This window comes from Macrotis lagotis, chromosome X, assembly GCF_037893015.1.
Source record: "Macrotis lagotis isolate mMagLag1 chromosome X, bilby.v1.9.chrom.fasta, whole genome shotgun sequence".
Taxonomy (NCBI): Eukaryota; Metazoa; Chordata; class Mammalia; order Peramelemorphia; family Peramelidae; genus Macrotis; species Macrotis lagotis.
Window position 1 is genome coordinate 31,413,283 of NC_133666.1, and position 23,835 is coordinate 31,437,117.

Genomic DNA, 23,835 nt, shown 5'->3' on the forward strand with positions numbered 1-23,835 from the left:
TTTAAGAAGAACACTGATATGGGGGTGGCTAGGTGGTACAGTGGATAAAGCACTGGCCCTGGAGTCAGGAGTACCTGGGTTCAAATCCGGTCTCAGACACTTAATAATCACCTAGCTGTTAACCCCAATTTGCCTTGGAAAAACCTAAAAAAAAAGAACACTGATAAACTGGAGAATATGGGGGAAAGGAGTACCTCAACCAGGATGGTGAAAGAACTAGAGTTCATGTCATATAAAAATTAGCTGAAAACTAGTTTTGTTTAGCCTGGAGGAAAAAAAGAAAGAATCAAGACCTGATAAGTATCTTAAAGGATTTGATGGATTATCAGGAGGAGGAAGCACTGAAGGGAAAGATCCAAGAACAATGGGCAAAGAGGCAACTCTAAGCTTGACATTAGGAAACATTTCCTGACAATAGTATTAGAAGTGACATGGGATATCTCCAAGGGCACCTGGCCTTGGAGCTCTTCATCACCTTCTTTCTGGTGAGTTGTAGGGGAGATTCTTTAATTTAACATATGAGTTGGACTAGATGGTTTCTGAGGTTCCTTCCAACTTTGAAATTCTATGACTTTATAATAGAGGATTTGAAACATATTAATAGTCTCACTCTAAATGGAAAAAAGGAAAACCTTAAGGAATCTGAAGCTAACTGGAAGGATGCCTCACAAGTTTCTCCTTGGAGAGGCAGATAAAAGCATTGACAGAGTGTGTTTCAATGTGTGTCCAAAGACAACAACAAGCATCATTTCAAGGGACAACTAGGCATTTCATTTTGCACTGTTCATAATGAGTATAAGCAAAAAGGAAAACAGAAAATTATAACTCATATTCCAATATCTGTTGCAAGGATGAGAAGGTAAAGAAATTCCAAGAACTCAATTAGTAAGCAACTAAATTAAGTCAACATATACCTTAACACCAGTGACTTAGATGCAAAGGTGAGCATAGGGAAGAAGGTTGAAAAATATATCATAAATATAATCCAGACTATGCCCAAAGGGCAACAAAAATGTGCATACCCTTTGATCCAGCAATACCTCTACTGGTCCTATACCCTGAAGAGATGATGAAAAGGGGTAAAAACATCACTTGTACAAAAATATTCATAGCAGTCCTGTTTGTGGTGGCAAAGAATTAGAAATCAAGTAAATGTCCTTCAATTGGAGAATGGCCTAGCAAACTGTGGTATATGTATGTCATGGAACACTATTGTTCTCTTAGAAACCAGGAGGGATGGGAATTCAGGGAAGCCTGGAGGGATTTGCATGAACTGATGCTGAGTGAGATGAGCAGAACCAGAAGAACACTGTACACCCTAACAGCAACATGGGGATGATGATCAACCTTGATGGACTCATTCATTCCATCAGTGCAACAATCAGGGACAATTTGAGGCTGTCTGCAATGGAGAATATCACCTGTATCCAGATAAAGAACCGTGGAGTTTGAACAAAGACCAAGGACTATTACGTTTAATTTAGAAAAAAAAACAGATATTTTATTGTCTGATCTTGCTATCTCTTTTAGTTTATATTTCTTCCTTAAGGATATGATTTCTCTTATTGCATTCAGTCTGGATCAATGTATACCATGGAAACAATATAAAGACTGGCAAATTGCCTTCTGTGGGGGGGGGGGAGTAAGATTAGGGGGAAAAATTGTAAAACTCAAAATAAATAAAATCTTTTAAAAAAATAAAATACAATAAAATATAATATAATCCAGGAAGATTAAGAAAAGAAAGAGGCAAAAAAAAAATCAAAGAATACAGGAAGACTGACAATGATATTTCATGACCATGATAGTTCAAGAAGTGTTAGAAAGAACTGGAGATGTCCTACTCTCATTATAACTATAGAAAATTAAACTATTATAAGAAACAGGCAAAAACTTGTTACCAATGTGAAAATCATTTCAGAATCAGCTCTCTATAGAGACCAACAATTTGAAGGAGCAAAAAATAAACTCAAAACCAAATCAGTAAGTACCTATATTGTGGACAGACACTTAAAAGACAGACAATAGCCTGGACCCAAAGTGGGGAATAATAGAATGAGAGCAAGCTGGATGGCTTTTGGTACGTTGAGCAACAGTACCTAAGCTGATCCCTGAAAGAAAAATCCACCTTTTTAATACTGTTTTCCTGGTGAAGTTATGTAACTATGAATCATGGAATACTGTGATCTTCCAAGAATGAAAATGGCAGGTGACCCAAACGGCAATGGAAAGATGTGTTTGTGTGGTGGCAGGAGCAGGTGGAGTAGGGGAGCTGGAACATATTAGTTAGCTAATAGTATAATAGTTAGCTAATAATTACTTAGCTAGAATATATTACTAACAATGATTTGCACCCAAGAAGTAGCATATACACAAGATATATAAGCAGTAAAGCTGAAGGGGATGGAGGGGTTCATCATGTAATAAGAGTAAGAAATAACAGATGCGAAGCCTAAATGCTGTTTAAGAAAAGATTTTGATCATATTTAGTGGGCTACTTATAGTGGATGAAAAGGTGAGGTTGGGTAGTGATTTGTACCTTTGAAGGGCATAACTACATAGATCACAAATACAATGAATTATTAAAATATAACACTCATGCTAATTTCAACTGAAGCAAAAAACCCAGACCAACATATGATATTTTAAGAGATTAACTTCCCCTTGTCTGCCTCCCAAAATAGAAATGGAAATAATTAATGTTTACTTTCAACAGCAAGCATCTTTTCCAGACTTTACTTTTAAAAGTTATATTCAGTATTCTAGTTTCTACATTCATAGAATAATTTTGATAGCACATCAGACAAAAACAGAACACTGTACCAGGTCCACATAGTTTCTCACTTAAGAAGACTAAGTAATAGTAATATCTGTGTGATCCTTTTCTTAAAGGAGTCTTCCACTTTGCTCCATCAAAAACTAGGGTAATTTAGAATTCATTTGGATGAAGGCAAATACTGGTTTTGCCAGGTGATCTGGTAGGCAACAGAACAGAGATATAGTAGAAGATGTATTCTTTCTGACTATTTCCCATTTAGATCCCTATTTCAATACTTTAATGACTTGGGACTTCATCAGGGGTAAGAGTGGGGGTGGGGCACTGCCATCACCAAGGTAGCAGCTCACAACTTCCCTATTGTAGCTTTTCTGGTTTTGGAGGAATTGACTGCATGTGCAATTCACTGCCATGGGTTTTGGAAGCCAGGGTTACTGACCTCCATGCTATATCAAGGCACTGGCATCGGACTTTAAGTCTTTATTTCTAACCCAGGCTTTAAAAGAATAATTTACATTTACATGGCACTTACACTGGATAGTATTACTATTTCTATTTTATCAGTGAAGATGCTGAGACTTAGAGGGATTAAGGGACTTGCCCGAGGTAAGGGAGTAATTAGTGTCCGAGCTGGGACTACAGGCCAGGTTTTTTGTCTGATGCCAAGGCGCTTGCCAGTATGTCATGCTAATTATTCAGAGATGGTGCCTTATAACCCAAAAACACTATCTAAATGCAAGATTTTATTTATAAGCAAAGCAATCAAAAAAAGACATGTATTATCTTGGTTACTTCCTTTCATTCTTCAGAATTAGTTCTGCTAGCAATCCATCTCATTAATGCTAAGATTCAAATAATTTTCAAATATTGGTCTTAAGAAAGTACAACTTTACTGTTCTCCCTTTCCCTTTCTTTCCCAAAATAGAAATACCCTTTGAGAAAGTTACATAATCTAACCTAATCAAACATTTCCCCCCTGGGCTCTCAATAGCTTTTCTCACATCTGTGTATGACATATTATACAACATGAACAGCTTAGGAAAAAAAATCAATAAGTCATCCTGGAAATATCTTAACCATGACAAGATCACAGTCACTCATTTGAAATAAGACCACACAGGGAACCTCGAATATACCATGTTGCTTTTCTCGTTCTTCTCTGCGCTCTCTTGCCAGTCTTTGCCTTTCATCAGATCTCAGAATCGAGCCATCTATCACTATATAAAAATAAATGGATAGAGCATTAATTGAAGATATTGACATTTAGGAGGTAACAATTTGAGAGCTATTACAAACACTGAATGACGTATACCTGGCTTAGTTGATGACTTTATATTTGATGGCTGGGCTAAAACAGCAGCACTTCCACTTTGATTTCTTCTTTCTTCAGCAACTGCTTGAGCTGCAGCAACTGAAACAGAGCAAAAAGAAAACAGTGTTTGACATGCAGACTTTCACTTCATGGAAATCTCTTTGGTGACCTACTTGGTTCCACGTATCCAGGACCACTGTCTTCAGTTACAAGTTAGCCTAGCAAGATAGCCAGTGATATGATGTTGGAAGGGATGTGGGAAATCTGGGACACTAATACATTGTTGGTAGAGCTATGAACTCATCCAACCTTTCAGGAGAGCAATTTGGGATTATGCCCAAAGGGCAACAAAAATGTGCATACCCTTTGATCCAGCAATACCACTACTGGGTCTATACCCTGAAGAAATGATGAAAAAGGGAAAAAAACATCACTTGTACATAAATATTTATAGGAGCCCTGTTTGTGGTGGCAAAGAATTGGAAATCAAGTGAATGTCCTTCAATTGGGAAATGGTTCAACAAACTGTGGTATACGTATGTCATGGAACACTATTGTTCTATTAGAAACTAGGAGGGATGGGAATTCAGGGAAGCCTGGAGGGATTTGCATGATGCTGAGTGAGATGAGCAGAACCAGAAGAACACTGTACACCCTAACAGCAACATGGGGGTGATGATCACCTTGATGGACTCACTCATTCCATCAGCGCAACAATCAGGGACAATTTTGGGGTATGTGCAATGGAGAATAACCTCTGTATCCAAAGAAAGAATTATGGACTTTGAAAAAAGACCAAAGACTATTACCTTCAAATTAGGAAAAAAACCATTATCTTATTATGTAATTCTGCTATCTCATACTTTATGTTTCTTCCTTAAGGGTACAATTTCTCTCTCATTACATTCAACTTAGGTCAATGTATACCATGGAAACAATGTAAAGACTAACAGAATGCCTTCTGTGGAGGGTGGGGGGGGGCAATTGTAAAACTCCAAATAAATAAAATCTTTCTAAAAAAAGACAAACAGAAAAAAAAAGATAGCCAGTGATATGTATATAGGTGAGTGCCTCACTTGGACCAAAGTCTAACTTGAAAGGTACAGGCCACTTCATTTGCTATGCAGTTATAAAGAGAAAATACACATCATCCAGATGAAGAAACAAAACTTGGGAAGGCCACCACAATACTTTACAGTCCCATTCTTTATCTACTCTAGCTTCTAGCTAACAAGTCCATAAGTTGCTCTGTCTTTTCATTACAGAACATTAGAGTGGAAGGAACCATAGAAATCACTCCTCCAACTGTCTCCGTTTTATAGATGAAGACAGTGAGGCCCAGAAAAGGTAACTGATGGGGTCTTAGTACAACAGCAAGTTAGTGGCACAGACAGAGCTAGACTCTGGGTCTCCTTGCTGACATTACCAGATGGGATAAAATAGAAACCACTAAGACTTGCTATCTGGTTACAAGAACAGGTTTCTGTTTTTCTTCTTCCTCCATAAAGTCTGATGATGGCTTCCTACTAGATCAAAGTATACTTGCTAAAGCAGAATTCTGACCAGATGCCCTTCCTTATTAAAGTCCTACTTGCTTAGAAGAGTTTAGGCCTGCCAAAGAAATGAGAATCTTCAATTCTCTTTCACAGCTATCTTTTGAAAAAAAAAAAGTATGAAAATAACACACTAAAGTTGCAAGTGCAGTTGCTGTCATTACTATGTCAGTAGCTAACTGTCTGAGCTTGGCCAAGTCTACTACAAAGTTAGTCTTCAAAGTATCTTGTTGTAATGCAGGGTTTTAAATCTAGTTTCTGACATACAAAGTATATTATGGTATTCCAGAAAATGGTTTCTTAGGTCTCTCTGGGTGTACCAGTAGTGGTCACTTGCAGCTGAATGCCTCAACTACAGCTTTGTTCTCGCCTTCTCAATATTCCCCTTTACTGTCTTTTCTGCAACCTTTCAGACTCCATGAGTGTGTTCCCTATTTGATTTTCTCACTAATGCTAGTGTCCTCTCTGACTATAGAGGGATGAAAAACCAATCAGATGAGATGGGCTTGAACAAGGATGCACAGAGGAGAGCCATACTGGAGATAACACAATTTTGAAGGTGTTAAAGGATCAATCCTTAAGAAATCTGAAGGGAAGAAAGACCAAGACATGGGGGGGGGGGGGAAGGTCTTGGACCATATTATTACTAAAACAAGGTGAACCAGAGAATATTAAGACCTACGAGCTCTGTATTCCTAACTAGATAAAACTTTTATGAGTAAAACAGACATATAAATTGAGGCCATCCCTGACAAAGGAATGAAAAAGGAACAGGAGTTTGAGGCCACATGACCAAGATGGAGGGCTTTCTCCAATCCTCTCATCTCACATTTCTCCAAGATAGAAATTATGAACAAGAGTTTTCAATTTCAGCTATCTCCACAGTCTAAGAATCCTAAAGAGATAAGCCAATGATATGACAGCAAAAAAGGCTAATTCCTAAAGCCTAATGTACCCAACTCAGCCCCCCCCCCCCAACAGCCAGTCTGCTCTGGTAGGGATGAAGTAGAACTTAATTGGCTCCCCCTACCCTAATCCTTTGCCACAGAAAAGGCAGAGAAGCTTCCTCTGGCTGAGACTACAGCATGACAGCCCTCTGTGCTACAACAGCACTCAAACAGATAAATGAGGAAAAGGAACTGGGACAGGACTGTAGTGTAACACTTCACTAAATCTAAGGGGAGAAGAGAAAGGTGACAGGGTAGGCACCAAGGTGGATTCAATTCTGTCCTCTCAGGAGTCTACTGGGGTAGAAACTAAGACTAATGAAACATGAATTCCCTTGGGAAGAGGCTGAGACAACTTTGAGGTTCAATTCTGGCTAAGTGCTATCAAAGGTAAAGGAGTCAGAAAGTGACAGGGTCATAAAAAAAGGAAAGAAAAATTACCAAAGATTTCAAGAGGATAAAATCTCAGTTAAAGATCCTGAATAGGGGCAGCTAGGTGGCGAAATGGATAGAGCACCGGTCCTGGAGTCAGGAGTACCTGGGTTCAAATCCAGTCTCAGACACTTATTAATGACCTAGCTGTGTGGCCTTGGGCAAGCCACTTAACTCCATCTGCCTTGCAAAAAACAAAAACAAAAACAAAAAATAAAGATCCTGAATATAGGCAGATAAACCAACAGGGAAGATTAATAAAGATAAGATAGTCATCTAAACGCATCCAGGTATTTCTGAATAATTATTACAAAACAAAGGAAAACAAATTATCACCTGCTAAAGTAGAGTGTGGAACCCCAGCAGGATGGTGCTGAATAGTTTCAAAGAGAAATAAGAATCATGAAGGCTGAATTTATGGCCTACCTGGCAAAAATAATTGGCAAACTAGAAAAACTTGGCTCCACAATGGCAAGCCTCACTAAAGAAACAAAGAAAAAACATGTGCAAATAAAGCTAAGGACAATATAGAAGAACAGAACCAAAAATCAACAACATTGAAAGAGAAGAGGCAAGCTTATATAAGGAAAAGCCTATGGTGGACCAGATCATTATTAGTCCCACAAATGACCTAAAGATGTAGAGATTTTTAGCATTAGTTGATTATAAAATAGCATTGGATTCTACAGACTAAAACAATGCCTTAAAGGTTCTTCCCTCCAACAAAGTGCTACCCATCCTTATGTCAAAATCATACAAAATTTCTTAGGGGGGAAAAAAGGCTTTAAAAGCCAGGCTGAAGGGGCGGCTAGGTGGCACAGTGGATAGAGCACCGGCCCTGGAGTCAGAAGTACCTGAGTTCAAATCCAACCTCAGACACTTAATAATTACCTAGCTGTGTGGCCTTGGGCAAGCCACTTAACCCTACTGCCTTGCAAAAAAAACTGAAAAAAAAAGCCAGGCTGAGAATTTTGTTATTTTATCCTGAAAACAAGGATATACTGAATATTTCTGGGTAGGGAAGGTATGGGCAGATTTGTATTTTAGAAATACTTATTTGGTAGCTCTGTGGAAGGATGACCGGAGAGTGGAGAGCCTAGAAGAAGGGCGACTAATTAGGATGCTAATCAGGAGAGTACTGATGAAAGTCTAAACTAGGGGAGAAGCTTCATGACTAGTGAAAAAGGACATGCAGAAACTCAGAGGCAAAAATGATCAAACTTGGCAAGAGCCAAGGAGTATGCCATTAAAACCACAATAACAAAATTACAGTCAGGCACACCAGACTTGATTTTAATTAATTCTTCAAATGTGAATCACTCACTCTCACCCTTGAAATCATTGATCCACTGAAGTTAATTACTCCTATGTATAAGGATGAAAGCAGACAAGTGTGTTCTCTCAGAATCCCCTACTTCTCTTGGTAGCCTTGGGATTCAAACCTCAGGACTGGGAGCATAAGGTAACAAAAATTTACCCTCAGAAGAGGTTAAACCCCCAAAAGAGGAAGGTTCAAAGTACATAAAGCCTTATAGATTAAAATCAAACCCTGAAATTATGCCTGGCAGCAAGACAGTTGCAAAAGCAGGTTACAGAACCCAATTATACTAGTTCTGTGTAATCAATGCAGACACACTACTCTATTCTTTAAAGTGGACAGTTTTAGAAGGGCAAGGGTAAACCTAAGCAAAGCATTCATCTAAAAGTTTAGTCAACCCCCAAAAGATCCATTTTTGAAAGTGGAATTAATATATGAGGAAAATGAATTTTTTAAAGGCAGTCTCTATACTTGAGAACCAAGATCCACTGTGAACCAAGAAGCAACCTCATTTTCAAATATGAATCTGAAAATAATGTTGCTTCTTAATCCACAGGCGGGTAGGGATTATAGGAGTCCAGATAAAGTGAACTGAATAAAGAATGTAAAAGTACAAGTTTGGGCAAAATACTTTTGGATAATGAAAAGATGACATTAGGAAAGTATTTTAAAAATAAGACAGACTGTGGCTATGAAAAACCAACTTTAGAGAAATCTTGTAAAACTAAAATCCTTTCACATAAGGTGGGTTTAAAGTTAAGAAACTTGTTTGAGGAATAATGTTCAATTCCAGGCTGAAATGAAGTATCACAATGGAGCAAATCACCAACAACGAAGGGTTAGTTGAATTAGAGATCACAATACATTAGTATATAAAAAAGATGACAAGAAAAATCTGAGATCTTTTATGAACACAATCTTAGCTAGTAAGGATTTTTATATTTAGAGAAAGCAAATGTAAACTTTTTCCTCTAAAAACTCCCTCAAACCTAAGACTTTTGATTTATTTATCATTTTTATTTCTTTATTATATATTATAGATCATACTAATTATTATTACAACCTAAGACTTTCCTCTCACAGGGTACAACTGAAGGCAAACAAGCTTTGAAAGAAAAACACTTCTCCATGACAACTAGTTCTATCACAGTAATAATAGTCCTAAAGCTGTGCCCAGGAACAATCATCTCAAAGAGCTTAATCTCAACTGATACCAATAATAAATACTAATCACAATACTTATTCATCAATTCTAAACTGTCACCCACAGCTGCTTCCCTTCAAGTCAATGCCTATAAAATGTGTGGTTACAGCTTTACATTAGTTCTCCTTCAGAATCTTGTCTACAAAAAAGAAAAATAAGAAACCAAAGAAGGGCTATTTTTATTCAGTAGCAAAGGGAATAGCGACTAGGAAAGATTTAGGTTGGAAGTTTTATGAATAAAAATGGAGGAGGCACAACTTCAATTAAGGTTTTGATTGTATTTACTATCACAGAAAATTAGTTTGCTTTTTTTTTTACAGATTAATTGAATTACTGTTTGGATAGCAAAATGAAAATAAATAGCCACCACGCATTAATATATTCAGTTCCCATCAGGCACAGGGTGCTTGGCTCCAGGATCAAATTTATTCTTACTTTGGGGGCTGAGGGATTTGTTAAACTCCTTCTAAAATACATTTGTCACTTTTCCCCAGCTGACAAATTTTGAAGTCAATTATATCATGACTGTATTAATGTACTCTAATCAGGAAAAAATAAATCAAATTATTAACATATGATTACAATAAAAGGAAAAACATTTGAAATTCAAGACTTTAGATTTGCTGTAGCTTTTAAAAGTACTCGATATTTAAGATTTGTTGAGGTGTCTGCAAAGCTATCCACAAAATGTTTAGGCTGATTCAAGCAGCTCATTAATTTTTTTTCAAATCCCTACCCAGGCTGTGAGAAGCGGAATGAACTCATAGCAGCTAGGTGGCACAATGAATAGAATACTGGCCCTGGGGTCACAAAGACCAGAGTTCAACTTCAGATACTCTCTAGCTGTGTGGCGCTGGTCAAGTTCTCAGTTTCCTCAATTATGTAAAATGGAGAAAATATAACACCTACCTTCCAGGATTGTTGTTGAAGATCAAATGAGATAATAAATGTAAAGTATTTAGTACCTAGCACAGTAGGTGCTATATGAATAACTATTATTGTCATATAATTAAATATATCAAAACTGGAAAGGACCTTAGAGGTAAGCTAAGGCACTTCCCTCTTTTTTAATAGATGAAGTAACTAAGGCCTCCTAAATTTAAATAAAATTATTTAAGCCTGCTGTAGTCTATCGAAGTTGAGCTACTTAACCGAAAGTTTTAATTTTGGAATTATTAGTTTATATATACCTAGCTCAAAATCACCCTACTAGAATTCCCTTAGCTATTCTGCTCCCACATTCCCTGCTTTCCTTCATTTTTGCCTGATTGTATTAGATATACAGACATGGTAAAACAGAAGGTTTTAAAGAAGTCAGTAAAACTTCAGTAATGCCTAAATTTGACTTTTCTCCACAGAGAAAAATTGTGACTCTTTTTTTCCAAGACAGAGGACCTTATTCTAAGTGGTTTGAATGAAGAGGAAGGGCTGTTTTTTAAGGTCTGCTGAGAAAGATGTCCAGACCGGAAGTGGTCAATAGTCTTAGGGCAAAAGGGCTTGGAAAGAGAATCTGCTGTAATTATCAGGAGAAGGAAGAGAGGCTAGAAAGGATTTAACAAATGCTCTGCTCATTCCTTCTTCTTTCTCTACTTGAGTAGTACTTATTCCAAACAAGGTCAGGGTCCAGCATCCTCAGCCAGATTCATAAGAGAAGTGGATTTCAGAATATTAAATTATATCTACCTAAGTTTTGCACAAAACTGACAATTCTCTTCTATTCACTTATTAATACAGGGACATAACCAAATTCCTTTAGTAGAGTGATTTCTAACCTTGGTTTCAAAACACCCCCAAACATTAACATTTCGAATTATCTCAATGTGTCCTTAAAATTCTTAAAAACCATTTCTTTTGAAGGAAGAAATCCAATGTATTAACCATATGAAAAATTGCTCCAACTCATTAAAAAGTAGAAAAATGCAAATTAAATTACCTTTGAGGTTCCACCTCACACCCTTCAGATGTCAGAGGACAAAAATGGAAAATTTTTCCAAGTAATTTTCCTTAATGCACAGATCTGACTGTGATTTCCCTACTCAACCAACTCCAAGGCTTCTCATTGCCTCAAGGTAAAATATCAATTCCACTAGTTAGCTTGTGAAGCCCTACACAATCTGGCTGCAACCTAGCTTTTCATCTATATTGGACTTCACACTTCTTCTCACATGTGAAGAACCAGTTAAACTTCTCTTAGTCTTCCACTCACACCACCAGTGTCATGCCACTGGTACTATCCTGGAATGCACTCTCATCACTCCTCCCCTTCTTAAGATGCAGTTCAGCTGCCATTATCTGACGGACTTCCTCCCAAATCTCAAATGCCAGTGTCTTCCTCCCAAACAAGAACAGACACACAAATATCTATGAAATTAATACAAATGAGCAAAAGGAGAGAGATTACTTAGCCAATGTGGTAGCAGAGTCTGGGAGTGGCATGGAGAACAAGGAGTAGAAGATGGATTCAAGTGGAGGGGAGGAGGAAAGAGGGGACTAAGGGAGACCAGTAACCGGGGAAGAAAGGAGAGGAAAAAGTAGCTGGTATTGAAAAAGTAGATGGAATGAGTAAGAAACAAAGAAGTTTCAGATGAAAAGAAGTTGGTTGACTAAGGAAAAGGCATTCCAGGAGGCACAGCAGATAGAAGGGGTATGCAGATGTGCAATGGAGCATTATAAGTAGCAGGGGTGAGGCAGACAGTCATGAGGGGAATGGGAACTGAGGATGGAAACTGTCAGCTGGGGATTCAGAATGACTGGGATGGGGCAATTATAAGGGGATAGAAGTATGCTGACAATTTAAGAGTGAATCCAGAAAGAGTTATCATTGGTTGGGAAAAAAGTTCACTGACGAAAGCATAAGATAGACTACTGGAGTTCTGCCTTGGGTTTCAACTTCCTGGGAGGTGGTGATGGGTGCTGTGAGATGCCTCATAGCAGGCAAAGGTTTTTCAGTCTGGTCAGAGGCAAGAGGAGCCTAGTTTGTCCTGGAGAAGGACCTGAGAGTGGGGCAACAGATGGAACCATCTAGTCCCTAAATGACATCAGAAATAATAAAAAGGTCAGGAAAAAAATCTGAGAGGATTTGTACAAATTGATGGTAGAGCCAAGTGATCAATTTATACAATGACTTGCCAGGTAGAAATGGTAAACTACTCCAGTATCTTTGCCAAGAAAACCCCATGGGCATCATGAAGAATTGGGCAAGATTCAACAACAACTTATTTATTATAAGGGACTACTTTTTTCTTGGCTTGAGGGGGGCAGGGATGGGAATTAGAATTAGAGGGCACAGGAGATAAAAAAGAGAGAAAATAATGCCAATGATTAAAAACACAGAAGAGAGAACATTCAGAAAGACCTGACAAGCATGAGATTGCTTCTACTTTTATGTTAAATTTTAATTAAAAACAAAGAAGTTGTATGTACTAGAAAGAAAAAATGTATTTACCAAAAATTCAGTCTCACTTCTTTTTCTGTTTTTGTCTACTGAAATATTCATGCTGTTTAAGTCCATAATAAAAAAGAAAAAAATTTTAAATGAGCAAGCATACCTATTATCCAATGAATGTCCTATTTTTCTAATGTACATAGATACTATGATTAATAATCCAAATTCATTTAGAAAATTTCATAAATGGGAGCGTCTAGGTGGCGCAGTGGATAGAGCACTGGCCTTGGAGTCAGGAATACCTGAGTTCAAATCCAGCCTCAGACACTTAATAATTACCTAGCCGTGTGGCCTTGGGCAAGCCGCTTAAACCCATTGCCTTGCAAAAAAAAAAACAAAAAGAAAAGAAAATTTCATCAAATCATAGTATCTTTTTGTCATGTCTTTTCAGTCAGTCAATATTAATAACTACTATGTAGAGAATCATAAAATAGTTGAACCTCAAAAAGTGATGATATTTGAAAAGGTTTCAGAAACAACTGCTGTACACACTTTTTGAATCATAAACAAATTCCAAAGCAGCGTCCAGCAAGAAAAGCTCTGACAAAGAAAATGCATTCCAATATTACATTTCTGTGTTGGAAACTTTCTCAGAGATAAAGACGATGAGAAACATAGAGATGTGTCACAAAACATCAGGCTAGGAGCACTGATCAGAGCCAGCATATGCAAGTGTGCACATTAGACTTGTATATATGTATATATAAATATATATATATATATATATATATATATATATATATATATATACACACATGTAAACCCAGTTCTAGTTAGGAATTCTCTTTACATGGTGATACCAAGGACTTTGGGCACTTAAAAACTGAGGTGAGGCATGAATGGGGAGTACAAGAGGAAGATTTTATAAATATACATCTAACTATATATGCACTAAGAGGGAGTCGGAACAGATCCCTGGTCCAGTTAGACCACTGTTTTGCTTCTGGGTGGGCAGAAAAAGGAGTTAACTATAAGGCTAGAGATCCCAGGGAAAACCTTTCATTACTAACCTCTTGGTCTCTAGCCACATTTTCTGGAAGTGGCAGATGGAGGTGGGAAGTGAGATGAATAAAATCATAGAATATTAGAGCTAAAAGTGATTTTAGAGGTCAGCTAGTCAATTCCTCTAATTTTTTAGATGGCGATGCTGAGGTTCAGAGGGGTTAAATGACTAGTTTAAGGATTTTTTAAACGTCTGAAAAAGTTTCCAACCTAAACAGAGCTATCATTAGAAAAAATCATAACCCTTGGTCTTTGGTCATTAAGACCACTGGTCCAATTTACTGGTTACTGCTAGCCTAATAGATTGATCATACTTAGGAAAAAAGTGTCATAACATCTCTAATAAACTAATGAGGACATCCATTGAGTCAAGAGGAGCTTAAAATTATTCTAGTTTCCTTAGCCTGCCCCCAGACCAACTTTTCATTTCTCTCCTCCTAAGATACCACCACCAAACTCTAAAATGAGTTACTCTCTCTTCCTGCTTTTGATTCATATCTACTGTGGCAGAGGTATGGCAATAAATATTTTGATTTTAAAAGATATTTCCAGGTAACTGAATTAAGTGTGGAGTTTGAATCAAACCTAATTCCCTTCAAGCTTCCTTCTCTAGCCTGCAATCAACTGATAAAGGGTCAACAAAGGAGATCATGGTAATTGTAGAGGATAAATCAAAGCAGAGTGTCCTCCATTAAACTCCTATGGTGAAACTCAGCAAAGCTGCTATAAATAAAATGCAGTAGGCTCACAATGCAAATAATAAACTTTTCACCAAGACATATGGCCATCGAGGACAATACCTGGTAAGGTAGTGGTAAGCATACTGGATTTAAAGTCAGAGGTCCTCAGTGCTAGCCTGGCCCCTGCTATTTGCAAGTTCTGTGCCCTTGTCACTTCTTCATCTGTAAAATATGCTGTTGTACTTGATAATTTTTGAGATCCCTTCCAGCTCTAAATCAATAATCGTGAGATGCTAAAAAAAAAACTGGAAAAATTAAAACCAAACCAAATCAACCAACTTCCTCCATTTATATAAAAATGCTTTTTAAAAACCTAACACTGCTAACTGGAAGTAGGTCACTTTTTATTTAACCAGTCAATAGATGATTGTTTTCCTGTTTCTATAAATGTTGGCTGAGGTGCAGAGCTCTTACAACGCACAAAGACTTGCAGAAATATCTATTTTTGCTGTTCTTGATAATTACCAGTTTTGTCATCAAGTGAAGGAGTCCCTACCTTTAACTGATCAAAGAGAAAAATCTGGAATGCCATCAGTCTTAATCCAGACATTTATATCATCAAAAGAAACAACAATAACAACTGCCACCACTATCATCAACTACTGTTGGGCAAGAGGAGATATGAAGATAAGTAAGTCTTGGCCCCTTGCACAAGCATAGGATACAATAATGAGGATAATTCAACTCAATAAACATTTGTTAAACATTATAGGCAAGACACTGATAGGCCCTGGGACTTACAATTACTTTACATTCTAAATACAAACCAAAATATGGTTAAAGTGCTAAAAGAACAATGTCCTATTCTAGTTACTAGGGAAGATGAGATCACTTCCAAAGGGGAAACTTAGGGAAAGCTTTGTGGGGGAGACTATATTGGCCCTGGGCCTTAAGAGATTCCTAGAATTTCAAGAGACAGACATTGGGGTATGGGGGAGGAAGGTGTTTCAGGAAGAGAAGAAAATGAACAAAAGCAACAGGCATTTGATGTTTACTGAATGTAGACTGGTTGAGTTCAGATAGAGACTAGAGCAGCTATGGAATATATAAGGGAAGAAAAAAGTTGTAAAGCTGAGTCAGAGACTGACTTTGAAGGGTCTTTAATATCAAGATAAGAAGTCTGGACTTTGAATAAAGTAGGCAACGGAGAACTATTTAATGTCTGAGACACCAATTGAAGGGTTTGTTGCACAGGTCTTGGAACTCTAAATTTTTCTTTTAACCAAAGAAAGTAGGGATTTATTTACTGGATAAAAAAGTTAGTAATGTGATTAGAGCTGTGCATATATGATAGTGGTATAAAGGATGAAATAAAGAGTGGCAGAAACAGGAGCTAATGAAATCAGTTAGGTGAGCTGCAACAGTCTAAGCAAGAGGTAATGAGGTTCTGGAAAAGGGCCACAGTAGTAAGAAGGTTAAGGATGGTGTAAAATAAGAAATATTGCAGAGATAGAATAAGCAAGATTTAGGGGAGAGGCAGAAGTCAAAGATGGCACCAAGGTTTAACACATAGGCAATTTGGGAGAATACTGGGTTGGTGCCATCAGTTGGAAGAGTAGATCTTAGGGAAAAGAAAATGAGTGGTTCTGGAAACGTAGTGTTTGATAGAGAAGTACAGAACATTCTGGCAGATTACAGATTTAACATTTTGCAGATGAGAAACTGATACTCTGTAAGATTAAAGGACTTGTCTAAAGTCACAAAGAAGTAGCAGAATCAGGACTGGAACCCAAGACCTACACCACCCAATCAATCCAGCACTGTATCAAACTGCTTTCACAAGTAGGCATAGGATTTTGAACCTTACTCAGGAGGTGATAGGGATACACAGATGGTTGAGCAGAGGAGTGACACAATCAGTCCCTTTGTGTAAGAAGTCACTGATACTCGGGAGGCTAGGTGGCACAGTGGATAAAGCACCGGCCCTGGAGTCAGGAGTACCTGGGTTCAAATCCGGTCTCTGACACTTAATAATTACCTAGCTGTGTGGCCTTGGGCAAGCCACTTAACCCCATTTGCCTTGCAAAAAAAAAACCTAAAAAAAAAGAAGTCATTGATACAGACAATAAATACCATATGCCATGAGAACAGATGAGATCACCAAGTAAGAGATCAGAGAAAGAACCAAGATCGACTTTTGGGAATGTCTACATTAATATTGATTTAAAGGTTGTTTTAATGGATCTTTATATTTTTCATTGGTATTCGAATCTTGTATATTATAATGATGGACCAGTCCATCATTATAGGGCAGCAAGGTACAATAGGAAAAGTCTCAGATTTGAAAACCTTCAAATCTTGCCTCTGCAACTCTCTATAACTTTAAGCAAATTCCTAACTCCTAAGGACCTCAGTTTAAATTTGTAACAAGAGCTGGACTAGATGTGACCTCTAAAATTCCATCAGAGACAATCTGTCATCTCATCATTTTATATTATTGTTCCCTCTCTTTTCTCTCAAATTGGCTGTGATGCTAAGAACAAATCAGCTAAACTAATATTTACAGCCTTAGAACCATGCTATAATTCCTAGATTCAATTGAAATGAAGTATTGTCCTAATCAGTCCAAAAAAAATACTGACCAGATCACAGCACTGACAAAGGTTAAGACAAATGACTGCAGCAACCTTGTCCTTTTTACCTGAAAATGATAAAGTAATAACTCTGAAATTATAGGCCAATCCTTTTGTTATTTGTTTAAATGAAAAGTTTTTCATAGGGGTGGCTAGGTGGCATAGTGGATAAAGCACCGGCCCTGGAGTCAGGAGTACCTGGGTTCAAATCCGGTCTCAGACACTTAATATTTTACCTAGCTGTGTGGCCTTGGGCAAGCCACTTAACCCTGTCTGCCTTACAAAAACCTAAAAAAAGTTTTTCATCTCCCTGCCTAAAACCTGGGTACATGTCATCAAGTTGAGGGTCTTTAACATTCTCTGTTATTCTGATTTTCCTGGAAGCCAAGTTCATATCATAGTATCTTGGCAGGTTCTATCAATAACAATGAATTTAAATAAAATATTTTTTACATTTACTAAAGGAGTAACAGTCATCTTCCCATCATTCCTTCCTTTACATTAGAGTTCTTCAACAGGATCTAGGTAGCATTTGTTGGTCTCCCAAGTTCACTGTCCATAACATACTTGACAATATCTTTCTTTCTATCAGAACTAGGACTAAAGAATATGTATAAAAATGCCATCATTGTCCCGATTTCCCACCATCCCAAGAAAATCAAAATAGTCCGTTTCCCAGTCTCTATTCTAGATAAGGTGATGTTAGCAGTATCACAACTATGACATTTCCAACTTATAGGTATATTACCATTCACTGAATGTTACTATTGGGGGGGGGGGGCAGCTAGGTGGTGCAGTGGATAGAGCACCAGCCCTGAAGTCAGGAGGACCTGAGTTCAAATCCAGCCTCAGACACTTAATAATGACCTAGCTGTGTGGCCTTGGGCAAGCCACTTAACCCCATTGCCCTGCCAAAAAAAAAAACCCTTTAAAAAATGTCACTATTCACTGAAACAGACTTATTTATCCACTTCAATCAGTGTCTCCAGAAAAAAAGGCAACTGTCATCCTACCAATGACCCAGCCTACAGTAAGGGTTCTTAATACTTTTTGTGACATAGAACTTTCTTCTTTGGTGGCCTGGTGAAGCCTAATAACTAAAGGACCTGCTTCCTCCCATTCCTCAAAGGGTCTCTGGACTTCAATTTAAGAACCCCTGCACTAGAGTGCGTTCTAATGGGAAATAAAAGGAGTAGCTACAGATTTTCTAAGTAATTCAGCAAATAGGTATTTAGCACCTAATCAGAGCCAATGGAAGTTTATTCAGTTCAATATAAGAAGATAAATATCTAATAATTGGAATTATTCAAAAAAGGAATGGGCTGCTTTGTGAAACACTGAGTTTCAGGCTTTAGAAGGTTCAAACAGAAAAATGGTCAACTCCTTGGTCAGAGTGGTTGGAGAAAGGATTCTTACAAGAATGAAGAGCCAGAACTGTATATAGTTCCATTCATTCTGTCTACTAAATAAGGTACTTTGGGAGATTAAAAAAATGAGATTCTGGGTCCTGACATCAATGAATTTATAATTTATATTACACATGATATATAATTTATAAGAAGAGGAGGCAAGACATCTGTAGAAATAAATAAAAGAACCATATAAAGACTTCAATAGAAGTTGAAAAGAGAAATGGGAGGAAAGACTGCAAGGAAGGTGACAATATGAACAACGTTGCCTTAAAAGATGGGCAGTATTTTGACAACTAGAGATGGGAGAGAGTAGATACTTCAGGTGTAAGGAATAGCAAAAGTAAAGGCATCAACCAGGGTGTAAACTGAGTTTGGCTAAGGAATATGGTATGTGAAGGAGAATGATTAAGAGAAACATCGTAATATAGTGAAGCGGGCTGGGCTTGAGTGGAAACAAAGGGTTCCAGAACCTGTCGCTATTTCCTAGCTGTGTGATCAGGGACAAGTCATTGAACTACACCAAACTCCAGTTTCCCCATCTATAAAATGGAGGAACTAATACTTGTGAGGAACTTTTTAAAATTTCAAGCTCAAAAATGAAAAACATTTTTAAAATGGATTATTAAAAGGCTGAAAAGATATGTGAGGGTCAAACTTATGAAAGATCCTTAATGTGAGGCTTTAATTTGAAAATAATTTGTTAGTAATGGGGAGTGATATGATCAGAGATGTGCTTTGGAGTCCATGTAGAATTGGTCCTTGCTGGGTTTTGTCCCATTCTACTTTCTGACTTGGTTTTCAAAATATATTTCAATGAAAAGGGGACAGTCTGCCAAGCTTACCATTACAAGTGATATTTTCAAATCAATACTACTGGCCAATACTTATTCTGCAATGAGCAAGATAGAAACACAGTGTGGCAAAGTTACATCTCCAAATTATTTATAACTGGCTTTGAAATGCTTTTACATTACAGTGACTATTTTTTATGGCCCATTCATTAGTTCAATTTGTCAGAGCATCCTCCAGATGAGTCTAAGGTAATGAATCCCAGCTCAGTGTGGACCAGAGAGTTTTGCTCTTATTCATGGCCAGAGACCATATCCTTTGCTCCTTTCATTTCTTTTATTTTGCCCTGATCACTAAAGGAGAGGTAAAAATATATGGATAGAAATGGATGCCTATTACTATAAAAATAATTCAAACTAGGGCAACTAGATGGAACAGTGGATAGATCACCAGACCTGAAGTCAGAAGGACACTTACTAGCTGTGTGATCCTGGGCAAGTCACTTAACCTCAACTGCCTCCAGATCAAAAAAATAATCCAAAAGAAAATATAATAATTCTAAGTATATAATTAGCCCTGCTAATAATGCAAGCCAGTAATATTAGATTTGCATAATAAGGAAAATACTTCAATAGAATGCAATGATGCTCATGTTTAGAAATCCACAGCACTGTTAAGTCTGTGATGCTTTGTTATTTTGGACCTCTGATTTATAAGAGACAACTTTTTTTTGTTAACAGCAAAATGAACAGATCTGCCATATAAAGAGTGTTAGATGTAACTTATTTCAAGATTTTTGCTGTATAGAGAAAAAAGGAAAATGCTGTCTGTCTAAGTTTGGCTGTGCATCTGTGTGTGCATGTTCATTGTTACTCTGCAAACAGAAGATAGCATACTCAAAAAAATGCTTTCAACCAATGGTCAATTTATTTAAATTTTGTGGACATCATTTGTCAGGAAATAAAGAATGTCAGCAATTGGGGCAGTTAGGTGACACAGTGGATAGAGCACCTGACCTGGAGTCAGTAGGACCTGAGTTCAAATTTGACCTCAGACACTTAATTGCCTAGCTGTGGGTCTTTGGGCAAGTCACTTAACCCTATTGTGTTAAATAAAAATTTTTTTTCAAAAAGAATAGCATTCATCTTTAATATATTTCTACTATCCTCTATTACATTAGTGAAACTAATGAAAACAATATAACATTTTAATTGGTTCTCATGGAGTCGGAGGACCTGGATTTGAATCTGAAACTCTTTTCACTTGGTAACTATGTGACTTTAAATATGTCATTCTATAACTCTTTGGACTTTAGCTCCCTCCTGTATAAAAATGAGATGGGGTTGGACAACTTCAATAACTCATTCTAGAACTCAATTTATGATTCTATAAGAGTTAATTTCTATTGAAATATTTCATATGCTTAGTTACTGCAAAAGATCGTTTTTAAAAAGTAAGGTTTTTTTTTTACCCCTGTTGGAGCCTAGGAGCCAACAAGATGGAAAAATTAGGGAGAAAAGGTCATGTTAGGTTAGACCTGTGTATAATTTTGAAAGGCACAGTTCTATCTATCCCCAGCACAGAAGTTAAGCTGAACTAGTAAGAAAACTTTCCTCTTGTGTAATGTGTTTACAATGTGGCTCTATTTCTTGGTTTGCTTGAAAAATGATTAAGGTCCACCATAACCTCATGCTTTTAAAAACCAAGAAAACCCTACCTTCTTTGAGTGGCAAACACAAACAATTGGGGGATTATGAAGACAAGTAGCAGCACTTTGCCTGCCTATGGTTTGAGTCACTGAGATACACAAAACAAATGGCAGAGTGTCGGTACTCTGGAGTATCCATCCAGTCGCCTTTGTTCCGAACTCGAGGTTGACAGGCCGAGTTCAAAGATAACATGTTGCATGTTCTTGATTCCCGGGACACACGCTTCTTGTAGAAGTCATGCGCTGAAGCGGCCAAAGAAGTAAGGGGAGCAAAGAATGGTTTCGCTCTCAGCTCGAGGTGGAACAATAGCAGCCTCCTTCCAAGTCCGAGTTTGGAGGACTTTGGCTGGAGGGAAGTTACAGTCGCGTGTTAAAAGCTTAAGGCCCTAAAGTGCGGAAAGTTTGCGGGAGTCAGCCTTTGCCCGTCGCACCCTGGTTGGTTTAGTATTTTTTTCATTTGAGCTGGGTGAGGAGAGGAAGACCTTTGGGGGAGGGATAGTGGGAAGGAGAGAGGGGACAATGCGGGGGAAGTGGGGGAGGGGGGAAGGGGGGGCGTTGAAGGGAGGTTGAGGATGGAGCAAGCTGGGGCAGGAGAGAAGAGGAGTCGGCAGGGCGGGGGGAGGTGAGGATGGAGGAGAAGGGAGGAAGTTGGGGCGGGATGAAGGAGGAAAACTGGGGGAGGGGGAGCTGGGTGGCCAGAGGAGAAAAGTTACAGGGGACGGCAGCTTGCGGGTGCCTGAGAATGGCGAAAGCTGGGTGCGGGAGAAGGAGCAAGTCGGAGGAGACGGGGAACGCTGGGCGCGGGAGCAGAAAAGTGCCAGGGGCTCAAGCCGGGAGAGAAGGGGAAGGGGGGCGGAGCAAGGCGGGAGAGCGGGGCCGGGGCGCGGAGGGCCTGTGCCCCCGGGCGGCCTGCTGCCCCCCACCTTGCCCTCCGAGCTGCAGACTTCGCGTCCGGTCCCGCCGCGCCGCTGCCGCTTCCTCCTCCTCCTCCTCCTCCTCCCGTGCGCCTCCCGGCCCGCTCTAACGGTTTCAGGGCAGCCCGCCCGCGGCCCCGCGCCCCGTCCCTCCGACGGAGCCCCGGCGGCGGGCGGCCTGCGTCCCCCTCCGAGTGGAGGGGCCTTTCCGCGGCGCCCCGGCCGGCCGTCCCCGCCCGTCGGGGGCCGCCGGGCAAAGTTCGGAGGGCTCCCCGGGCGGCCCGGCGCCCCGCCGCCGAGCAGCCGGGGAAGGGCCCCGGCGCGGCGCTAGCGCTGCTCACCCAACTGCTCTCGCATCCCCTTCAGGGATGTCGCGCTGCTCCCGCTGCTCCCGCTGCTCCCGCTGCCGCCAGCGCCGGCGTCCGCCATCTTCGGTCCCGGGAGCCGCGATTGGCGCGGGGCTCCCACTGCGCAGGCTCAGGGGCGCTGGCCGCCTCGACCTCGCCGCCCGCCGCCGCAGCCCTAGGCGGGGATGGGGGGGGGGGGGGCGGAGGCAGAAGCGCCGGGCGCCCGCCGCCCCGCCGCCCGCAGGGCGCCCACTCGCGGCTCCCTCCCGCTGGGCGCCGAGGAGCGCGGAGCACGCCCCTGGGAGGGGAGGACTGTTGCCCAAGTCAGGGGCATCCCCCCCCGCCCCGGCGGCCGGGGGCGGGCACCGCCGCCCACCCCGGGCCCTCGGCCGCGCTGTTCCTACCAAGTCCACGGGGCGGGCGTCACGTACACCGCCATGTGCTCACGGCACGCACAAAAAGCCCCGAAACTTGGGGAAAGTCGGCGAGGGAGGCGCGGGGCCAACTTCGAGACGGGCAGATGGGCAGCCGGAGGCACCCGTCCACGGAGGGGGGGGGGGGCGTGCACAGCGGGCACACAGCTCCGGCTCAAAAGCGAGACTGGCAAACGCCCCCGCCCAACCGGCATCCCCAAGAAAGGGGCGATACAGCGCTGCTGGGCTGGGCGCAGCCCATCCCGCCGCACAGCAGCGCTCAGTTTACCCCTCGGCTGCTTTCCTTGGGAAGCCGAACCTTCTAGGGACAGACGGACCAAATTCAGTCCCTCTTCAGAAGGAGCATCCTGCAGGAACTCAACCCCCCCACCCCGCCACCCCTGGGGAGACCTGGCCTCTCCAAGCCACACATCCTCTCGGCCTTCAGTGGGCGCTGCTGGGAGGCCCCGGACAACGTCTGAGCCACAATTAGAGTCCCTTCCCTGGTCCTCGTGCCCTTACACTCGACCACAATCACAGCCCAAGGGTCCTGAACTCCTCATTCAGCTCTTTCCCTCCACCAGGAGAACAAAAACTTCTCTTGTCACTTCCCACCCCCCAGTAGCATCCATCTCAACCACCTCTCCAACACCCCCTTTACACTCAAAATCTACATTGTCCCATATTCCGAAATAGGTTCTAGACTTTGTATCCCTCGTCACTATGCTACCTCTCTGACCTTGGCCAGGCCATTTCTCCCTGGGCCTCCATTGTCCCCTCTGTAAAATGAAAGGGGGTTGAACCAGATGGCTTCTGAGATCCCTACTCACCTACATTGCTTCACGTGACTCTCTGCTAAAACTCTTCATTCCACCCTTTACAACTGGAAGTGCCGGCAATTACGAAAGCCTCAGTCACATATGAAGGTTACGGTATTGACTGTTAGTGTG

The 23,835-nt window shown here is 40.3% G+C and overlaps 1 protein-coding gene across 6 annotated transcripts in view; it reads right to left on the bottom strand.

Moving 5' to 3' along the window:
• Nucleotides 1-22,573, bottom strand: part of MAP7D3 (MAP7 domain containing 3) — an 83,587-nt gene extending 61,014 nt beyond the window's left edge. For 5 of the 6 annotated variants that reach the window (XM_074206810.1, XM_074206809.1, XM_074206807.1 and 2 more), the window contains exons 1-3: nucleotides 22,467-22,572; nucleotides 4,089-4,187; nucleotides 3,913-3,993 (exon numbers count right to left, since the gene is read on the bottom strand). In XM_074206810.1, coding sequence (XP_074062911.1) covers nucleotides 3,913-3,993; nucleotides 4,089-4,187; nucleotides 22,467-22,554 — 268 coding nt within the window. In that variant the 5' untranslated portion in view covers nucleotides 22,555-22,572. Of the gene's footprint in view, nucleotides 1-3,912; nucleotides 3,994-4,088; nucleotides 4,188-22,466 lie in introns of all 6 variants that reach the window. The other variant, XM_074206808.1, reaches the window with a different exon arrangement.
• Nucleotides 22,574-23,835: the final 1,262 nt, after the last annotated feature.